The 22,616-nt window shown below is 34.4% G+C and overlaps 1 protein-coding gene across 1 annotated transcript in view; it reads left to right on the forward strand.

Moving 5' to 3' along the window:
* The window catches only part of ADGRB3 (adhesion G protein-coupled receptor B3), a 658,639-nt gene that overhangs the window by 598,528 nt on the left and 37,495 nt on the right, over positions 1-22,616 (forward strand). The window contains exons 19-24 of the mRNA XM_063096759.1: positions 407-557; positions 3,091-3,160; positions 5,728-5,794; positions 8,353-8,438; positions 14,546-14,644; positions 14,955-15,126. Of these exons, the coding sequence (XP_062952829.1) occupies positions 407-557; positions 3,091-3,160; positions 5,728-5,794; positions 8,353-8,438; positions 14,546-14,644; positions 14,955-15,126 (645 nt within the window). The remainder of the gene's footprint in view (positions 1-406; positions 558-3,090; positions 3,161-5,727; positions 5,795-8,352; positions 8,439-14,545; positions 14,645-14,954; positions 15,127-22,616) is intronic.

Raw genomic sequence — 22,616 nt, forward strand, 5'->3', positions numbered from 1 at the left:
AAGAATTCTTGGTTAAAAAGGAAGAATAAAGAATGTAGCCAAAATAATTATGCAAGATGCCTGTAACTTAAACCAAAGAAAGGGCTATTTCCATAATTACATTTCAAGAAAAACATTTAATGAAGCAATAATTTTAATGTCCCTTGAGTTTAAATTTACATTCAGGTTACATTTACATTCCTTCTGGTAGATTCTACACACAAATGGAATTAAGACATTTTTTTCTATCATAGAAATTGTATACAGCATACAGACTACAGGGTTTCTAATTTCTATAAATAATTACTCCAGCACTGAAGAGAGGTATGTATCTGAAATAAAAGCAGAGAGTCAGAGATTAGCAACCCTCTGAAGGACACGTGATTTCCCGCACAAGTTTAGTGTGAGTCTTTTCTTCTTTCCACAGAGTATCTGTACCACTACCACCGCATTTTTGCACTTTTTCTTCCTGGCTTCATTCTGTTGGGTTTTGACTGAGGCATGGCAGTCATATATGGCTGTCACTGGAAAAATTAGGACACGGCTTATAAGGAAACGCTTTTTGTGCCTTGGATGGGGTAAGCATATTAATATACCCTTTCATGCTCTTCTTAAAATGGCTTTTAACATTTATATTATGAAGCAGTAGAGAGTAATTATCCCTGGCTACTTTCTATCTAGTTTAATATATGAAAGTGAAAATATATGAAGGTGGTCATTTTTGAATGTTCATTAACCATTTGGAACTTTAAAAAGGAGTAAGTATTGAATGCCCCTGTAGCAAGTCAATTACCAATCGACAGTGCCTACTTGATTTGAGATGAGACCTGAGATATCCACAAGCAGAAAAACAAAGTGCTCTCTGTTAATATTTTCTGAAAATGCAAAATGTCTTAAAATGTTCAGGGCCCAAACCATGACAGTTCACTAGGCATGTACTCCCCTCAAGAATATTTTGCTGATTCCATTCCAAGGAATCTCAAAACTATTAAATAATAAATCTATTCATGTTACAGGGAGAAAGCCTTCTAGAGAATGAATGAAATCTTATGGTTAGTCAGTGGAGTCCTCAAAAGTAGAAAAACAGAATTGCTGGCAGACTGAGAATTAATTCTTTACCTGTCATTATTAGAAAAATTTCCTCTCAAATTGCCTAATGACAGGGATATCTCAAAGATCTATACATTTCACGAGGCCAATTCTAATGATAACTTGGTTAATTTAAGAAGCTAGTTTTAGAAAAAGCCCAGTATATTTTTAATGTGTACCTTTGAATTGTAAAGGACCAACACTAAAAAACTGGGGAATTTTAGACCAAATATATGACATATACCTACTGTATCTGAAGACAGGAGAATAGAATGCTAGAGGGAAAATGGGAAATTACCAGTAAGTGGATTGATTATAATGCCAGAATAATTCATGCTGGAAACACAGGATTAAGAACGCTTAACCCATAAGATTTCAGCAAGGATCTACCATGTCTAACTAATGTACAAGGATTCCCTGCACAGGCAAATGGGAAATCAGCTAAGAAGTTGAAGAATGTGCTAGACTTAGACTTTCATAAAATTTTTGTCTAGATTCTATTATAAGGATCTTCTAAACTTGCACTAGTAATGAACCAATAGACATGAATTAATCATGAATTAGTACAGAATGCAGGTTAAAGAACCACATGAAGAATAAAGAGAGCTGATTTACAGAATTGGTAAATATTTAACATTTCTACTAAAGATCTGAGAGACTTCACAGGTAGTCTCTAAGTGTACAGCTAATATTAACTTACTCCAGGTAGCAAAAACCTAAATTGATGGTGCTAGACTATCAGAAAGTTTGTGGGTGGGCAGAATAGTGGCATTGAGTTTCATTATGGCAAGTGCAACATAATGAATTTATAAAAAGAAAAAATTAATCCAAGTTCTATGGAATGAAGACTATCAATCCTTCATTTACGACCTGGAAGAGTTGGGTTTTTTTGTTTGTTTGTTTTGTTTTTTATGATCATGATCCAGTCAATCAAAAAAGTCAACAAATGACATGCATGGAGAAGGAGGAGGAGGAGACCATATATATAAGCTATGTTATATATAGGAAGGTACATCAAAAAGCATATGGAAAGATTCATATATCTTTCAATTCTATTTTTCTATGAACTTTTTGAAGAACCCTCCTATAGTCACCAGTATTTGTTCAAAAATATGGTGTGTCCCTGTGAGATGCCCTCCAAAGTTCTTGTCATTAAATTTCATGGAAAAATGCAATGTCACAAGAGAAAGCTTACAGAAGAAAGAATAGCAGGAAGGGTGGGAAATGATAGGAAGAAAGAAGATGGGTGAAGGGGATGCGAGAAGATGATGAGGAGATGGATTTTTCAACCTGGAAAGACAAACGTGATCTTCCTGAAAACAAAACAGGATCAAAACTTAAAAGAAAAAAAAGAAAAAAGAAAAAAAAAACCTTTAAGTAGTGGAGATTAGACTGAGTTCTATTTCACCAAAACACACAGGAGTTTCATTGAACGTGAATGAGGTAAGTGTGATTCACATACACAAACTGAAAGTCATAAGGTCAGAACTGATGCAGGTATGCAGGCAATTGAATTCCCTGTTACTACACTGTTGTTATTAAAAGTAAATTATAAAGAAAGAATTAACTGATTAGATTTTTTTTATCTTCTAAGTACAACTTGATGTGGATCAATATGTGCCCAGCTGAATGTTTCATTTCTGATATTCCATCACACAAGAACATCCAGTTTTCACCTTTCTGATTTTATAACTATGAATTTCCTTTCTAACAGAGTAAACCCCTAGAGAAAAAATAACTTAAAAGATATACTAAATCTCTTTTATTACTTCCCTTTAAACCCATGTCAAATGTGGTGGTTACCTAGCAACATTAGAGAAATGCACTAAGTTAAAGATCCAGCTGTCGCTGTCATATTTTTGTACTTGAAAGAAATTTTTTAATGGAGACATACTTTGTGAAGTGATTCATCCAAAGGCAGTTGTTCTGATTTAAGCATCGGGAGTTTGTCCTGACTGTTCTTCGGCCAGTATGCCCAGTGGTTATAGCTGAATCTGAAGTGTGACATTGCTTTTCTTGCAGGTTTGCCAGCATTAGTAGTGGCTACATCAGTAGGCTTCACCAGGACGAAAGGATATGGCACTGATCACTAGTAAGTCCATCCACAGTGATAAATCACATTTACAATTAAGCAAATCACTACATAGGCTTCATCAGTCTTGGTTTGCACTGCTGATGGTTTGCATTTTGTCATCAAGTCATTAACAATGGTAGAAATCGCATTAGTGAGGAACAATGTAAGGTAACTTAAATACACAAAAGTTAACAAATAAATGCTATGGCACTGTTTAGAATCCCTGTTTTGATTTCTCATTTTTTAATAAAAAATTTGGTTTTATAAATATTTCAATATTTACTGTGCATATTCAATTTCAAACACTTTTTTAAAGAGCTGGAAAAATCTTGACATAGTTCCCTTCTATATGTGATTCTGCTCTGAGCTTCTAACTTCACCAATTATAATATATATTGTTATTAACCAAACTTTGCCACGTTAGTTCAAGTTTTGTTGCTATGTTAGGGTAATACATACTAAAAATTGTAGAACATGGGAATCAATAAATTCCACATTAGAAAATGCTTGGGCTATAAGCATTTAGCCCAGAAGAATTAGAAGGGAGTAAAGAGGTTTGATAGCCCATCTTGTAGCTATAATGCTGAAAAATTCTATGAGAGAATTTATAGTAAAGTTTATGTTTGATATCTCAAATCTAAAACAATGCGCTTTCATATTTTACTTCATCTGCTCTCAAGCTGAGAAGTCAATTGAGAAATGGGCATAGAAATGTGCATCTTAGTAAGGGCATAGGGTTTAAAGTGTTCTGTTCTGTTTAATGGTCTCCAGATTTGAGGTGGGAACACTGCTAATTAGGCCATCTGGTGGGTTCATCCAAATTGGGAACATACCAAGAGACATCATTTCACCTGCCCTTCCCAAAGAAACTTCTGAAGACTCTAAAGAGCTCATGTCATCAGAGCACTTGTTTTTCTTATGGAATCTATATAATTGAAAAAAGTTCTGATAGCGTGTATTGCAGAGTACTGCTTATGATAGCACTATTACATTTAAGGTATTACTTTTTACAGTAGTTTAACTATTTTAGTATGAATCCAGTATCTGAAAGGCACTGTACTGGAAATAAGGAAAGAAGTAGAATTAAAGACGTTATGGTTTGAACTTCCAAGGAGTTTCTAATTAAAGCTGTATATAATACAATGAATAATGCATTGATTTTATAACCATAAACTTCCTTTATAACAATGTAAACTTAGGGGAAAAAAGTAACCTAGAAGATATACTAAATATCTATTAGTGTATCTTAAAAGACATACTAAATTTCAGTTTGAAGATTAGCTTACACAAAAATACAGTAGAAATTTAGTGTCAGTCTTAGACACCAAACTAAAGTGTTCTAGTCTTAGATACCAAACTAAAGTGTTCTGTCAGACTAAGGTCTTTTCTCCAGTTATTTTATAAAAAATATTGAAGTGTCTACCCTAAAGTGGTAAAGTAAAATTTTGTCTGTCTGCTGTTACGGCAAGGAGAAATAACTAAATACAGGCTTTGAATACATACATATACATATTTGTTTATGTATATATCAATATACGTATGTGTGTGTACATATGTATAAAATTACTACATAAAAAATTTTTATATAAGGTAAAATTAAATAGAGTAATATTCACCCTAGTAAGTGTACAGTTCTGTGAGTTTTGGCAAATACAGAAAGTCATGTAACCACCACAATCAATATAGAACAATTTATTTTTAGAGCAGATATAGAACAGTTACTGTTTATTATTGTTACTGCATGCTGATTCTGTGGGCTGAGAAGAAATAGTGAAAGGGTCAAATTTCAAAAAATGGTGGGCATGACTCTTTGCATCAGTACTGAAGCTTCCCTCATATTGACTTCCCCGGAATATTCATGTGCAGATGGGTCACCCTGCCTAGCCTCTAATGTCGAGCCCCATTCCCTGTTTATTCCCCTCTGCTGTGAGAGAATGAATGGTTTTACCCACATGGGTTGTCATGTCTCTATCAATGCAAACCAACATGGTTTGGTGAATTTAACCATTGAAACAAACACAGCTGTGCTTATTTTTATTCAAAAGCTTATCTTAGTAGTCTGGAGAAAAAAGTAAAATTAGAAGAAAAAAGCATGCAAATGTAGATTATCCATTCCCTGCAATGATGGCATTTAAACCAATTTCTCCTGATATCTCAGTGGCCTCAAGGAAGAGCAGGCAAATGGCACGTCTGAGACTCTAGAAACACACTGTTCTTGCTTTAAAGTATATTTGAAAAATTCCATAATGGATATAAGTAGCACTTCATAAAACTTAAGTAATAGTCACCTTTCTAATGAAAATAAATATAGAAATCCCACTGCAAGAGTAATTTGTCTAAAATGTTTCATCTGCCTGAAAGTAATAAAAGTTTCTTTTCAGTGAGAGGTATGCAGTATTTTTCACTCAAGGAATGCTGTAATTCTAGCTTTTTTCCCATCTACTATGCGTTTTTTTTAATTACAAACCTTTGAAATGTGCCGAAATTCCAAGGCTAAATGTATGACCTGAGTTATTTGTATCACTCTTTAGTAGTCTAATATTTATCACTAATTTTTGTTAGTTTTTATCTAATGTTACTTTCAGCTGCTGGCTCTCTCTGGAAGGAGGACTACTCTATGCTTTTGTGGGACCTGCAGCCGCTGTTGTCCTGGTAAACATTGAAATCAACTTATTTTGTTTTCTTGGCCAAAAAATTTTTAAAAAACCAAAAAAACTTTGATTCAATTAGAGTGGCAATTTTGGTAATGTATTCATTGTGTAGAAATTTTAAAGTTCAGTGAATTATTATTATTGATTTGAATATCAATTGCTATCCAGTCTTTAAAATATTTTTATTTGGGGCCAACCCCGTGGCTCACTCGGGAGAGTGCAGCGCTGGGAGCGCAGCAGCGCTCCGGCCACAGGTTCGGATCCTATGTAGGGATGGCCAGTGCGCTCACTGGCTGAGCTCAGGAGGGTTGCGATCCCCTTACTGGTCACAAAAAAAAATAAAATAAAATAAAATATTTTTATTTTGAATACCGAAGAATATTAAATTTGGGAGTGTGGAATTTCTCTTAAAGTAATTTCAGATTTTGCAGAAGTTTGAGTAAGTTACAATAAATTCCTCCTCTTTAATGTACAGAATCTCATTGTTTATTATCTTTTCACCTTTATAGTATTCTTTATGATCTAATAGTTATTAATAGGAAGATCTCTTCAAGGCTGCCACTATCAAATATCAAAAGAAAATACGTGTCAGAGTTTCTCAACCTCAGTGAAACTGACATTTTGGACCAGACATTTCTTTGTTGTAGGAGCTGTCCTGTGGGTTTTAGGATGTTCAATAGCATCTTTCTATTTTACCTGCTATATACAGGTAGCACCCTCCAGTTGTAATGACCAAAAATGTCTCCAGACATTTCTTGATGTTCTCTGGAGGTCAAAATCTCCCCATCCTTTGTTAAGAATTACTGCCAGATGTTATGCATAAGATTTAAAATTATTCTTTTTGTAATCATAAAATAATTCCTTAAAATTTGTAATTATGGTAACATGCAAAATATTCTACTAACTTCCCTCTCTCTCTCTCTCTCTCTCTCTCTGAATTTATTGATTACAAATCTTTCTCAACCAATAAATTTTTGAAGAAAATAAGACAGGAAAGAAATGTTCCACTTTAAATACAAAGACTTATATAGCTGTACAACTAGATTTCAAATTAGAAAATTGCCCTTTGGTTTCTTGAATAATTCACTCAAATAATTGCAAGTTGGTGACACCTTTCTTAATAACTCTGATACGTGAGTTTTTCTTTCTTTAATTTTTGTTCTCCCTCCTTTAAGCTGTAACAGAAGTACAGAAAAATAAAATCTAGGTGTGAGTGTTGGAGAACAGCACAGGGAAATCAAAACTATTAGACACATTCCTGCCTGCAGCATTGAATTTTTATTTAATCAATTGGATTATTTCCCTAAGCTACTAGGTTAATATACATATAACCCTAAAATGAAGAAACAAAGAGCATCTGTATAATTGAAATGCCAAAGTATGATCTTTGGAGTGGTGATGAATTCCCCCATGATTAAGTTATAGATTAGCAGAATCCATGGAATACCCTTTTTCTCCTAGTTCAAATAATGAGAAGTACACAGATAAGTATTCTCTTGATTAAATCGTATTTTGTCAGGAAAATATGAAGAGTGACACCCCCAAGTCCCTACTTAACAGGTGTGCTGTAGATCTTCCTTACATCAACAGTAAAATAGATTTCAAATATAGACTTACCATTTCCATTGCTGGTGGGGGATGGGGGCACGTGCCACCAAGATTCTGTTGTGCAGGGATCATGGAAGGTAAGGGGCAAGAAAGGCAAAAAGAAGAAAATATTTTTCCTTGATTATCTTGGTTTTCCTACTGAACTGGATTCCTTTATCAGGAAGTCTTGGGTGTTCATCACAATAAGCTGCTGTGAATAGACATCTACCACTGCAGCTTTATACTATTTTGCTTGAGAAAGAAAAATATGTATGACTTCATTTCAGCAGTAATATGCAAAAGACTTTTTAAATGAGAGTAAGAGAGTCATAGAAAGAAAATGCTGGAGTGTTCACTAGAGCATATTTTAAGGATTGGTGCTACTGCCCATTGCTTAAGAGATGCTGGCAAGTTGCATAGGCTCTCCTTTTTGCCTAGAAGAGCATGGTGCATCAAAATGCTGCCCACCCCACAGAAGGGAAGAGCCACATGGCATGTGGAATTTAGGCATTCTTTCCTCCCTTCTGGGAGCAAAGACCAATTCTCAGCACCTTTTTGCTTCCAGGGCTCACCTTAGCCTCACACTGAGATTCAGAAATCTTTTGGTTCTCAGACATAGGGTAAAACTCATTTAGCCAATTGATTTTATTCAAGGTTGACTCAGAGAGAAGAATGCCAGATTAGCATAGTATGGTATCATTTAAAACCTAGGCAATTGAAGGGCAATTTCCTCAGTGTTAACTGCAAAGCATGGAAATTAAATGTACTTTAAAACTTTGAAGTATCACACCACTGTTAAATTGTTCAATATGCCTTTACTTATCAAATGTTTGAGAAGTGCTTCATATCACCAATATTGTGACTATATAATTCTACCATGGTTATAAACTGATGAAAGAGGATTTTCAGGACAAATAAGGGCCTGATTCCTTCTGATATCATTGAAAGGTCAACTCTGTTTCTGTTTGACAGGTCAACATGGTGATTGGCATTTTGGTATTTAATAAACTTGTTTCCAGAGATGGGATCCTAGATAAAAAGCTCAAACACAGAGCCGGGTAAGCTGCAATTGGTAGATTTTGAAGATTCTTTACCGGTGAATCCCATACTCCAGTTAAGATCATCCTTGACTGCATTTGACTGTGCCTTGAATTTTGTTCTTGATGGACTAGTGTGTCTGGTGGATTCTGCCACTCAAAAATTTCCGATGAGCTATTCTTAAGTTATGTGACCAAACATCTAAAGATAATATAATAGACCATTAAGAAAATCTGGGTTTATTTGTGAATATTGCCTGCTCACCAGGTAGGAAGATTAAATGTGAAGGCTAGACTTAAAATAGTTGTTCTTAGGTAAGCGTTTTCAAAACCCTCCCAGTTTTGGTACAAAGGACAGGAGGTAGATTGAACACAATGTCAGTATATGACAGAACTGAATCAAGACAAGCAAATCTAAACAGGGAAAAAATACTACATTTTCTTTGATTAATTGTATATACCAGGAAAAAATCTTCACTTGAAATAGTCACTTATCAAATATTACTCTTGTCATATGTTCATTCTTTATGGCATTTTAACTATAACTTGCTAGAAAGAGTTATTCATAATTTTCTCTTGCACATTTTAACCACTTATAGAATTTTTAAAAACATCTCCCTTAATTTTACTATTATAATATCACTATATCTAATGACTTAATAACATTTGCTAAGCAGATTAATAGCAGTTTTTTAAGGTTACATCATCGCCTTATCGTACAAATGTGTAGAAACTTGAATGAAATTATAATGCCTTTGATTTTCCCTTTTTATCTTTTTTATAAAAAGTATATAGCCTTATCCTTTCTGTTAAACTATACCTTCATTCAAAACTTACCCCTACAATTGTTCTCTTTTCTTTTATAATTTATGATATTATTTAATAGTCATAATATTTGATCACCTATAGTGGGAATTTTAAATCTTTTGTGTTTTTATACTATGTAATGATTTACAAAATAAAATAATCCAGGTATTTCTTTTTCCTATTAAAAGACTAGGCTTAATGGTTTTCAATATAAAAATTTGACATCATTCATTAGAACTGCAATGATGTAATAAAAACATCATTGAAGACTCCTTCCAGAGGGGAAGTCACTTCTCATTTAGAGAATTTTTTCACTGCAGATGAGTTTCCTTTGCACCCTTAAACAGGCAGACTTGAACTTAGTACAGACGCTGAGCTTTCTATACCATTTGGACAAGAAGCCCTTACATGATCACTCTGGGTAGGCTGCCACATGTGATTGGAATTGGAGTAATAGCTTCCTTACTTATTTCTTTTCAAATTAACCATGTAAGAATAGATTGCCCATACTGAGTATTGGGTATAGAAACTCAGCTCTGATACTAGTGGTATACATTTATATAATTTAAACAACAATAACAATGAAATGGGAGATTTTAGTGGTTAAGATAAAGCTTTGAAGTCAAACAAAGCCACGATAAATATCCAGCTCTGCAATTTACTAGCTGTGTTTATGTGTGTCTTTGGGCATGTTATTTTATCATTTTGCAACTCAGTCTCTTCGTCTGTTAAATGGAAAAAGTAACTCTTGCTTCATAAAGTATATAAAATATAATGTGTATAAAGCATTCATCAGAGTATCTAGCAAATAGCAAGCATACACTCAACAAACAGTGGCTATTCTTATGATGAGTGAAATAAGGAAGCCGAATTGTACAAATTGTTTTCAGAGGTCCCTGACTATCAGTCAAAAGTTCATGATTACACCGTCCATGACACTGAGGTCAGAAAAAGAGATGCGATCATCCAAATAAGAAGTATAATGCTGCAGATTTATTAATTTTACAGTTAGTAATTTTTTTCTAATTTAGTTATTTTATATGTAATGCCCAGGTTGATTCACATAGTTCTTTGTAAGAGCTAACATAGGTTTAGAAGAAATGACAACATTGTCATATTATGAATTTAGAAATTACTCATTCAATTTACATATTTACAAAGACAATTATAATTTTAAAACCTCTAATTCTAAAAATATTTTTAGAAATTACATACGTTTTACTGGAAAAACTGAGCCAGTGTTTTTCTCGTTCAAAGGACACTGTTAGAGAAACAGAAATGTTGTTAGTATACGTAATAAAAGCTGAATGCTGGTTACTGTCCAAAGCAGAAAAGATCTCTTAATAAATTAGTGACTTTAAGTTTTTAAAAAATATTCCTATAGTATAAAATGCTATTTTAGCCTAAGTAAATATAAATTGAAATTTGTTCTCTATTCCAAAGTGTGATTGAAGGAAATTTTTTAGAGGCTATGGATGTTTTTAGTTCAGAAGCAGTGAAGACAGTAATAAAGAAAGACTTCAGTGAAGAACAAATAATCAAAGTTAACTAACAAAACATTGAGCAGAAGGCTAATTGACTTAACCAGTGATCTCCCGAATTGTAAAAACTGACTATTTCAAGTTGTTTGAGTATACTTATGTCAGGTATTTCTTTTGAAACCATGCCATTACTCAGAATTAAATATGGTGCCAAAATTTTCCTTCTCCCATTTTTCCCATTCCTTTGTCCATTTTCTTCTTTTTATAATTAATTATTTGAAATAGCCAAGTGTAGTTTGTGCTTAATGAATATTTATAAAGGAGTGAATAAATGTACGTTTAATATATAATACAATAGCTTGGCAACTTTTACATTACTCAAACTTCATTAATTTTTTTCTAGTATATAAAATAAATTTCCCATGGGGGGATGTTATTGCACATAACAACAAATCTTATATAAAATGAAAATTGGAAAGAATGAAAACAAGATAAAATGGCATGAGTCATTTTAGAACCTCTTAACAGGAAATTTATTTTTTTCTAATTTTCTGCAATGGAGCTTTTTCATCTACTGTTTTAGACTGCTTTATCTTACCTACCTGAAATTAAGAAGATTAATCTACCAGGATCTTTTACAAATTTCATGAGATTTTGAGAAAGTAAAGAGGCATATTTTCTTTCCAGGGAATTTTTTAGAGTATTAATAATAAATCAATCAGATAATTATTTTTTCTTAAAAAAAAAAAAATTAGGAAGGGAACTAGAGCCTGTAGCTTTTAAGACCCATAGCACAGGTTGAGTATCCCTAATCAAAAATCTGAAATTCTCCAAAATCTGAAACTTTTTGAGTGACATCCTGATGCCACACCTGACTTCATGTGACAGTATAGAGTAACTTTTTAATCAAAACACAGCATCATAGGTGGAGACTGAAAGCCTACCAGTGTTTGGTGTTGCTGTTGTTTAACAGCTGATACAAGTATTCTGGTGATACTACCGTGCTGTTTAGTTACCCTGAACACAATATGTTTTCACTGTATTAATGATATTCCATATTTTTTTTTACTCTTAATCACTTATGTGTGAATAAGTGTAGCAAAATGATTGCTTATTGGTAGCATATAAATTCAGAGTCAGGAATGATCGTGATGCCAATCAACCACAGATAATCCACATGGGTGGCTGAGACAGTGGCATGTTTGCTTTTTGATGGTTCAAGGTGCATGAACTTCGTTTTATGCACAAAATTATTAAAAATATTGTATAAAATTACCTTCAGACTATGTGTCTAAAGTATATATGAAACATAAATTTTGTGTTTAGACTTGGGTCCCATACCCAAGATATCTCATTATGTATATGCAAATACTCCAAAATTTGAAAAAAATCCAAAATCCAAATACTTCTGGTTTCAAGCATTTCAGGTAAGGGATACTCACCCTGTAACAATGGGAGCAGACAAAACAACTCATATCCATTTACCTACTCTGGTGCCCTGGTGAATGTTGGATACATTAGAGCTATGAGAAATTCACCTTTTCTTTTTTTAGCTGTTTGAACTTTTAACTTTATAAATGTATAATTTCCTTGATAACAACAACAAAAAATTATTTTTTACTGCAGAATTCAACTTAGCATCTAGATTATGTGTTCTTCGTATTATATTAATTTCTATAGTGATCATATAAACTTGGACAAAATATTACATCTCTCGGGTAACAAATCAATCCTTTACTCCATCACATCAAATAGTAGAATCCCAAAGGTATTTAACCAGTTAGCATCAAGCATAGCTTTCAACATTTAGCTCTAAGGGAAATGTGTACAGGTCTTTTAGTCAGCCTCAAATAAATCTCAAATAATAACAAATAAGCATTTTGCGTACTGGTTTAAAATTTATTTTCAGAAAAGCCTATTATACTTAGATTAAACCACAGTTTCTCAGGGCTAAAATGCTTGCTTACATTGCATACTTAGAATTATTTTTTAGTAATCTTTGGCTTTTCAATCCCGTATCGGAGCCTAGAGGCAAAACATCCTTCAAATGAGGAAGATAGTCACATCTATGTTCAAAGCACAAACATCAAATAGCTTATCTTCTGTAGTAAAGGAAGGCATGAGTGACTATTGCCTTTTCAATATTAATCTGATTGGACTTAACAAGATGTAAAAATCTCAAATGTATAGTTAGGGCAGTGGTGCTCATTCTTGTTTGGTCATCAGAATAATCTGTGGAGCTTTTTAAAAGACAGATGCTTGAGTACCTTTAACTTAGAGTCTTTGGAGTTGGGGCCCCCTGACGTGCAGCCACTGTGGAGAATACTTGCCTTGGTATTACTATGGGAGAAGTTTCAAACACATCGGCATGCCCATTGAGGCATTTGTAAACTAAACTAGATAGACTATTGATTACACATTATTTTGAAAAGTTTGGGCACATGTGACTGGTACATATGCCCTGGGTTAGGTCAGTAAAGTGAGTGATTCTGTTTCCTATACCCCATTCCCACACCCAACTCTGAAAGCTTTGGTTTTTCTCACAGGGTCTGCAGATCAATCATCTTAATAGCTTTCACATTTATCTCATCTGAGCACTATTCACAAGTAATATATTTAGAAGAAACCAGACATTCTAAATTGTGAGCATCTTGCAGTTTCCTCTGTTCTACCACTTTTATAGTACAAATAGTGATGCAATTCTACTAGAACATTAGTTTTACAAAACCTACAGGGCAAACATATTTTAGATATAAATACTATAATGGCAATGGACTAGAGAAGCACACCACAGAAAATTATTTCAAGGTGTTTTGAATTTTGATTCAAGTAATTTCTTTTTGGTTTTTCCTAGAGGTTTATTTTCTAATAAATCTGTTATTTTCAACGGACACTTTTCTTTTTCTTTCTTCCTTTCTTCCTTTAAAAGGCATAACAAATTGTACTATTTAACATGCTGGGAGGGGCCAACGCATGAGGGAATCCTAAGAGAGTAGTTTCTCCCAGGGACACTTTTCTAAAGCAAATGCTTATAAAGATTTTCTGTGCAGTGTGACTTTGCTTCTATGATGTAGTAGATAGAATCTGAATTATTTGAATCTGAATTTATCTGCAAAATCTAGTCTCAAATAGACTGTTTAAGTGCTATGAGCTTGGTAGTCTATGACAAATGTTCAGAAAGAATATTTTGAACTTAATGATTATGTTAAATGTGTTTTATTAAAGCAGAAAATTATTGCTCTTTTTATTATCAACTAATATTTCATCAAATTTCATCAGCCCTTATATTCAGATCATCCCCAAATATGGACAATACATTGTTGCTATAAAAAATTTCAAAATGTCTGTTGAATCTTTTGTGATAATTGCTAACTCTTCCACAATTGAAGACTCCCAAAATATATACCTTACTATATTGGACTTTCGAGATAAATGTTTACATTTCAGAAGGTTTTACTATATATGTACCTTCTGCAAATGACAATGACAATCCTTGAAGCTAGGAGTCCTATCAGGGGTCTGAATAAAAGGTTCTCACTGTACGTCTACACAAACATGTGCTTATGTTTAACTCAGTGTATTGGGTGACTTTATATATAAACCCAAGGGCCATTTCTGGTGTAAACTATGGAAATATGCTTTGCATGCAATATTAAAAGGTAAATGTTATAAGGATAATACATAGTGTAAATGCATCTTTAAAACAACCTAGAGCATTCATCTTTGATAAATATACTTTTCCATGTGAAATCGTATTTAAAAGCTAACTTGAAGCAGCAACATTTTTTTGGTGACAATTCAATATTTTGTTCTTTTTGTGGGTGTTCTGTTTGTTTGCAGTCAGATGAGTGAGCCTCATAGCAGTTTGACGCTCAAATGTGCCAAGTGTGGAGTAGTTTCAACAACAGCTTTGTCAGCCACCACCGCCAGTAATGCCATGTTAGTCCCAATCATTTACATCTTCTTGTTACGAATCTTTTACAGTGCATGTGAGAAAATGCTATGATGAAAAAAAAAATTGTTTGTTAATACTGGAGCTAAGAGCATACTTAAATATTTATAATTGGCAACTGCTTTATAAGTATTTTGGGATAGTCTATAAAAAAAATAACTTTTAAATGTTATTTGCTTTGTGGCTTCCAAGTTAATGATCTTAGTGCCACATACAAGAATGTTTTGTTGAACGGGGGTTTGGTTATGGCCTGGGGTGTGACATGCAAGTAAGTAATGTTGTTTTCTCTTTCAACAGGGCATCTCTTTGGAGCTCCTGTGTGGTGTTGCCCCTTCTGGCTCTGACATGGATGTCTGCAGTTCTGGCCATGACAGATAAACGCTCCATATTGTTTCAAATACTTTTTGCTGTGTTTGATTCATTGCAAGGTTTTGTTATAGTCATGGTCCACTGCATTCTTCGAAGAGAGGTGAGAAATATAATTCATGTGAGAGAGAAGAGTGATCTTTGGAAGGGTATTTCCTCACTAACAAATATGATCTTTTATTTTAATATTCAGATTAAATCCAGTCTCCTCCACTGACAATCATGTGGGAGTTAAAGCTTAAAAAGAAGCTTTAAGGCAAAGTTCAGGAGGGGCCCTGGCACCCTGAGAGTGACAGATTAAAACAGATGGAGCTCTGCAAGGGAAAACACAGCCAGAAGTGCCAAGAACCAGAAAGAGTAGATTCAAGAGCAGTTACTTACATGAAGTGATTGGTGTAGATAAGTGTGTTGGAGAAATTGGTGGATAAGAGGGAGGGCAGCATGTTTGCAAAAGGCACAGTTCATAAATGTAATGCAATGATATTTCTTAAGCCCATTTCCCAAGTCATGCTTCTACATATAGCACATCCTCGTTTCTCATTTCATGTTAACTGCAGATGCTCCTCGACTTGCAATGGGGTTACATCTGAAAACGTCGTAAGTCAAAATTGGGCATTTTGTAGACATGATGGGATGAGAAAACACAAAACACAATATCCAAAAGCTGGCAACACAGTACACTGTAGACTATCAGTTGTTTATCCTTGTGATCGCCTGGCTGACTGGAAGCTGCTGCTCGCTGCACTGCCCAGCATTACAAAAGAGCATTGTACCACATATAGTAACCAGGGAAAGATCAAAATTCAAATTTTGAAGTATAGTTTCCACTGAATACATATCACTTTCATACCATCGTAAAGTTGAAAAATTGTAAGTCTAGACCATCTGTAATTTTATTTTAAATAGAAAGTGTAGAAGATTAATAAATATTTCTTTTTCTGTATATTAAACTTTGGTTAATGCTACTAAAGATTAATGATTTAGAAATGGATGTTTATGCCTAGAAAATATAAAAAATGTACACAGTGAGGCCTGATAGGCAGTAATTGTCTCCAAGAACTGTAGACCTGTAATCACAGCTTTTCTCCGGGTCATGATAGAGGTTTATTGTCAGCAGTGAGGAAAGAAAGAAGTCATCCTTCACGAGTGGAGACACTAACCAATGCCAAATCCATGTAGGATAGTGAAAGATTTCAGACCTGAGTTGCTTAGGAATAGAATGTTTTCCAACCTGTACAAAAACTGTTCTGAATATTTGCAAACATTGACACATGTGAGTCATTTTAGCATTTACTCAGGGGATGAGTGGCGACTAAAACACATACTGACACAGTGCCATGCTAGTGAATTTGAGAAAACAGTCTACTCTGTCATTGTGCATTATCTAGCTTATTTGAGAACTTTATTATGATCTGCACATTGCAAAGAAACACATGCGTAGAAGTACATTCCACATAGTTTTTATAATGATGTGTCAAGGTACCAAAGGCCTTTACCTGATTTACCAGATGGGAAGAACAATATTTCTGAGCAATTTCAATAAGATAGATGTCAGCAATGATCCCACATGTGTATTCTAAGAATATTTTATGACGAAAATCAATGAAAATAGATGAAACATGACTTCACATTTCAAATTAAGAGTAATATTTCATCATTTAAAAAATCTGATGTAGCTCATGGTTGCCAAGCCTTACTATTCCACCATCACAAATTTCTACCTAAAATATCAGCATTAAAAATCTTCCAACTGTTAAATTATGTATACACCAAAGGAGTAAAAGTTCAAAGGAAATTGAATAATAATTGTTATGTTCTTCTCCAGCTATAACTATCTTGTGAGTCTTCTGTATTAATATCATCTCTAATGTATTTAAGTAACAAAATTGTTCTAAATGTGTAAATGTAGACACATAATGCATTTTTGATTGACAGTTAAGAATGAACCATTGCCAGTTTTAAGCAATATACATGATATGCATGAGACTTTCAGAAGCTATTAATACCTTAGATGATAAAGAGTAGAAAAGTGCCCCATCTATAAATAAGCTTATCTTTTTTCTTCAGAGATAAGCTTTTTGGCTGGTTTCAGGCTATAATCAAAATATGCAAGCTTTAAAATGATAGATATTGTGATGGCTTATTATCAAATTTTTGCTACTTACATGAAGAAAAATATTTAGCACAAAAATTTTTGATTTCCATCAGAATTTGTCCATACTTGCTAATATGGGCTATTAAATCTCAAAAACACAATTTAAGGGTAATTAAACCAAATTATATAATAAATGCTTCTGCTGGAGTAGGTGTCTGTAAATATATGTTTTCTGTATTAATGGGAAATAAAAATATGACCATGTCTGAGTTGTTGCATTTTCAGTGATTAGTTCAAATTGAATAATTTTATAGCTGATAAATTAATAGCAGAATATCATAACAATCTATAGTTTCAACACTGAAATGAAAAGTCACATATGCTATTTTTTTTTTTGTATTGAACCTTAAAATACCCTATAACATTGCTATAAATACACAGAGCAGATTTCAGTTGTAGGGCAATCAAAATTCCTAAGAGAAGTTGTTATTAAAAGACAAAAAGACCCTTGTTTAAGAGGGTTTACGGGCCGATCCCGTGGCGCACTCGGGAGAGTGCGGCGCTGGGAGCGCAGCAGCGCTCCCTCTGCGGGTTCGGATCCTATATAGGGATGGCGGGTGCGCTCACTGGCTGAGCGCAGAGCGGCTGGTCACAAAAAAAGGGGGGGGGGCTTACAAATCCCAAGGAACATATCACAGAAGGCCTCACTGTGCCCACAGAAATTCTTCTTTACCTTCTAAATGTATCTTAGTATCTCATATTCTTTGTGATCACATTGCCCTGACACTAACCACATTCTAAGAGAATAGAAGCATCTTCTGTGAACAATACTTCCATAAATATACACCAGAGCAAATGGAATTGATATTTTCCTGTAAAATATTGGGTAATGATTCATATCTACTAATCTACTTGATAATTTTTAAAAATGTAAAAGCAATTTAAGAAATACTGCTTTATGGCTTAGAGACTGGAAATATGTATGCACATTTCTATTTCTATATATTTTTGACATACACTAACATTATTGGGTCCTTTTTTGTCTTGAGTGATTGTGCCCATATGAATTCAAAAGGCTTCACTCGTGTTTACTTGTGAAATTTTTCTGTGGAGGAGGTGGGTGTACACAGGAGAGAAATACAGCCTTGCAGTTTAAGAAGGAGAAAAGAAATAGAATATTATAACTGTGGCATTTTGAATGTGGTATGTATGGAGCCTAATTTATTTTTAAAGTGCCTTTACTTTTAGTAGGTCCAATTTTAAAACCAAAATCATTTCGAATCAGGAGAGAAAGGAGAATTGATCACTCTGGTACTGCCAACTCAATTATATTCATCTTTTTTTATTAAAAAAAATAAAAAGCAAATAAAATATCTGTATAACAATTTGTTCTGATCTCCAGACCTGACATCTTAATATTTAAACTTCATAAAATTTGTATTCTTGAAAATACAAATTCTTCTTCTGGAATACCTTCTTATTTTAAATTGTTTTAGTAAATGCCTCTGGTTAAAAAAAATAGTAGAGAGAAAAAGAAAACAAAAAGAGCAAATAGGAATAAAAAAATTAGCCATCTAACTTATCACAACACATTACTTTCAGCAACAAAATCTAGATCTTAGAAGCTAATATGTATAATATCTAATAAGATAGAATCTAATAGAATAAGTATAGATGTTTCCTTCATTTATCCATCATTTGTTGATTAGACTTCATTTGGATTAAGCAGATAACAAGATATACTATTTACTATTCTCCACATTGCTATGGAAATTGAAACGACACAAGAGTTATGAAATCTTTGCAATACTTCCTGTTGCTAGGAAACCACTTTCTTGGTGCCTGCACATTCCTCTCATCTCTGTCTCTGGCTGTGCCTGGCTCTAAGACAGTCTTACAGCTTGATGTCAGAGGGGGAAAATAACAAGATCGTGGTACAAAATAAGCTACAATAAACCCCTTTCACTAAATAGAAGGAAAAAGGAAAGTGCTTAAATGGATAATTTTGTTGAATCAGTGTGTGAGAATCCTGTGGCTGTTCTGCAGCATAAGTAACAGGCCAACCTCTTCTTTTCTCTTTCCCAAGCACTGGCAGGAGGTCTAGGTTGCACCAGAAGAGGTCTCAAAACCTTCATCCGAACCCATGAAGCGATTTGTAGCAAAATGCTTAAAATAAGCATGAACTGTTTTTTTCTTTTTCTCTCTTTCTTTTTCTCCCACTTCCCTCCAGTCTTTTTATTTTATTTATTTATTTATTTTGTGAATTTCCCATTTAGTCTTATTATTTCCTTAAAAAGTACAGGTAAACAAAATGATTTACCAGCATATGACAGTAAATACGTAAAACAGACAAGCATCCTTATCTATCTAATCCAAAAAACAATATTCTCCCAAAGTAGATTATTTTTTTTTAAAGTGAAACCAGTAGTGATTAAATGACTAGACAGCAATTTGAAGAGTCCATGCTGCACTTAATATTGCTCAGATGGAGAGTTGCATGAACCTCAAAGCTTGACTTCTTACAGGGAAATTAGGTATGACTCTTTAGCATGGAAGGATACATCTGTATCCTTCCTCAGTGAGGGGTGAACAGGGGTTTCAGTTGGTTTTTGAAGATGAAGGAATAGACAATAGGAGACTTCAAAACTAAATAGTGTCATGAGGGGAAAATGAGGCTGGAAGATTAAGAAAGTGAAAGTTGCAGATAGAGGAAGGTGGGGGGAGGTTATTGGCATATCATTTCCATGGAATGGAGCTTTTGGTGAATAGGAGAGAGTTTGATTCTTCTCTGGGACCACCTGGAGCATGTGGAGGCATAAAGCAAGTGATGTGATCCTGGACACTAGAGTGATTTTTTTTTTTAAATAGTTACTATATCAACACCAAGAGAAAGGCAATACTGATGACATTTGAGGACATAGCATTGATTAAGGGATGTGTCAGCATTTTCTAGGCAGAGTATTCAGTGGCCATGATAAGAGGCCATTGTGAAGGGTGTCATGAAGAAAATTAAACCAATTTTAGAGAGTTAGTGACTAGCTTAGTGTGGGGAGGGTCAGGGTACTGATACTGATTCTAATCTTTTTAGCTTGCTCAGAAGTTTGTTGTGTATGGACAAGAGTTTAAGGAAGAGGGGAGAGGGTTGCTAAGACTTCCATCTTTGTCAGGCTGAATTGAAAGTTCAAAAATAAATACTTTAATGTTTTTTGTTGCTGTTTTGTTTTTAATAAAATAGGATATGTACGTTCAAGTGGGAGAATGGCTAGAAGTATTGAAATAAACCTGGATTTTATTAGGACAGAGAGTGGGGAGCACAAAGACTGCTTTTAAATAGGTATTTGGACATGACACAAGCAAGGACAAAATACTCATATTCCTCTATTTTTTTTTTTCCCCCAGAAATCACCAACCTCACTTCACCCAGTAGTCATCACATTTCTTAGTCAGGGAAATATAAATCCTACCTTTCCTTCCAGATTAGGCTTTCCCAATTTAGCATAATTGCAATTAGATTATGAATATTTGCATCAGTCCTAATCTGCACATGTCATTCTGTAACTCCATGCAGCAGCTTAAGAGGTTAACAAGAGCATGAAATGAGATGGGTGAGATGCCATCAGTGAACAAGTTCAAACATGGAGAGTTCATAACAGACATTGACAAATTCTGGCACAGCCAGCTAGTGTCCAACTGTGGCTTGCTGTTATCCAAAATTCTCCTGCCAGAGCCTCACGCTGTCCTCCACTCTGGGGAGCAGCATGGTGCTTCTGTTTGTAGCCAGGAGGGGTACCTGGACACAGACATGTGGACGGGCAAGTCCCACCTCCCTTTCCTTCCTACCTCCAGGGTCCTGCCTTGTAAAATTGTTAAACTGGTAATAGGAAGTTCAATATGTTTTGAATAAAGGTTTAAAATGAAAACTTATCTCATTTCCTCTTATTTCTTATATTTTATCTAAATCACGAAAGATGGAAGATTATGGTATAGCAACTCAATTTCCGACCAGTTAGAAAGAACTGTTTTGGTTCATTGCTTCACTGAAGCTACTGTATTCTTCACTCAATGAGGCTGTAAGGGTGGAGACAGAGTGATGCATTGGAATGAGGACTAGGTTTCAAGTCAGTGACCTGGGTCCATTCCTAGCTCTGTCACTTATTGTTTTGATCTTGAGCAAGTTGCTTAAGCTCTCTAAGCTTCAGGGTCCTCATTTATGACACTGAAATAATATCTGCCTAAAAGTGGGTGACATGAGGCTGGAAATGATATATCACTTGTGAAGGCATGGGGTCATGCTGTCTGGCATAGAATTTCCCTTCCTTTCCTTTTCCCATTGGCCTGCTAATGAAACATTGCTACATATTTTTCAGATCATGTATGTGAAATATCAACTCAAGAAATATATGACCCTTCAAATTGATACAAAAAATGTGATTTGAAGGTAGAATGCTACAATTTTAGTGATAAAGTGATAGATCCTTTAGGTGTTAGAGGACTCCAATAGAAAGTCATCAGGACTGAAATTGGGGTCTGCAGTCCATATTTTCTTTTCATTGTATAGCAAATGATGAACCTCATTTTTTGTTTTATTTCCTTTGCTATCAGAAAAGTCAGGTAATATTTTAGTAATATGAAGTCATTCATACTGCTTATATCAACTGCCATAATACACATGAAATTGAGAACAGTCTTACTCCTTCATTTAATGATTAAATTATATGAAATTTAATATTATTTGAAAGATCTGAGCCATTTGTTCAAATATGAAAAAGTAGGAACAATAATAGGAATGAGATTCAGAAAAAACGGACCACATAAGAAACTTCCCTCACACTGAGTAATTATTCTCAAATAATTACAAGAATGTAACTTTATTCTTTTCCTGGCTTTCTGATCTCTGGAATAGGAAGTCAAGTAGAATAACTGGAGGCAAAACTGTCTTCTTAAGAGGTAAAGACTTAGGGTCTGAATTGCTCAGTAGCTAAATACAGAGCCTATTTCAAACTGTGCAGCTCTTTCCTGTGAGGTTTCTGTAAATTGCAACACTGCCAAACATTGCTTGGTGCTCTTCCCCAGCAAACTCTAAATCTGGCACCAGCTTTCACAGTGACACTCTGCCAGCTGCCTCCAGAGTGAGGACCAATGGAGAAGTCCAGAGCTGAGGGACAAACAGGAGGGAGGATCCCTGCAATCCTCTTTGAACTCATGTACCTTCCAGGAATCCATCCACAACAAGAAGGGTTTATAGCTTTTCAGGAGTTTTTATAGCAGCTCCCAGCAGGAGCCATTCAGGATAACTTTGGCAGTGCACAGTTGGATACTTTTAGGAGACTTGATAGCTTATTGTTTTTACCTCATCTTATTTTTGAAAATGTTTCTTGCCGTTGGTTGTTTTTTTCATTTCACGAAATTCCATCAGATTTCCTTAAAGTCCCCTAAATATGCCTACTAACATATCCGTTCCTTGCTACTCCCCTTGATATTCAATTAAGACGAAAGAC

Source organism: Cynocephalus volans, chromosome 5 (genome assembly GCF_027409185.1).
Source record: "Cynocephalus volans isolate mCynVol1 chromosome 5, mCynVol1.pri, whole genome shotgun sequence".
NCBI lineage: Eukaryota > Metazoa > Chordata > Mammalia > Dermoptera > Cynocephalidae > Cynocephalus > Cynocephalus volans.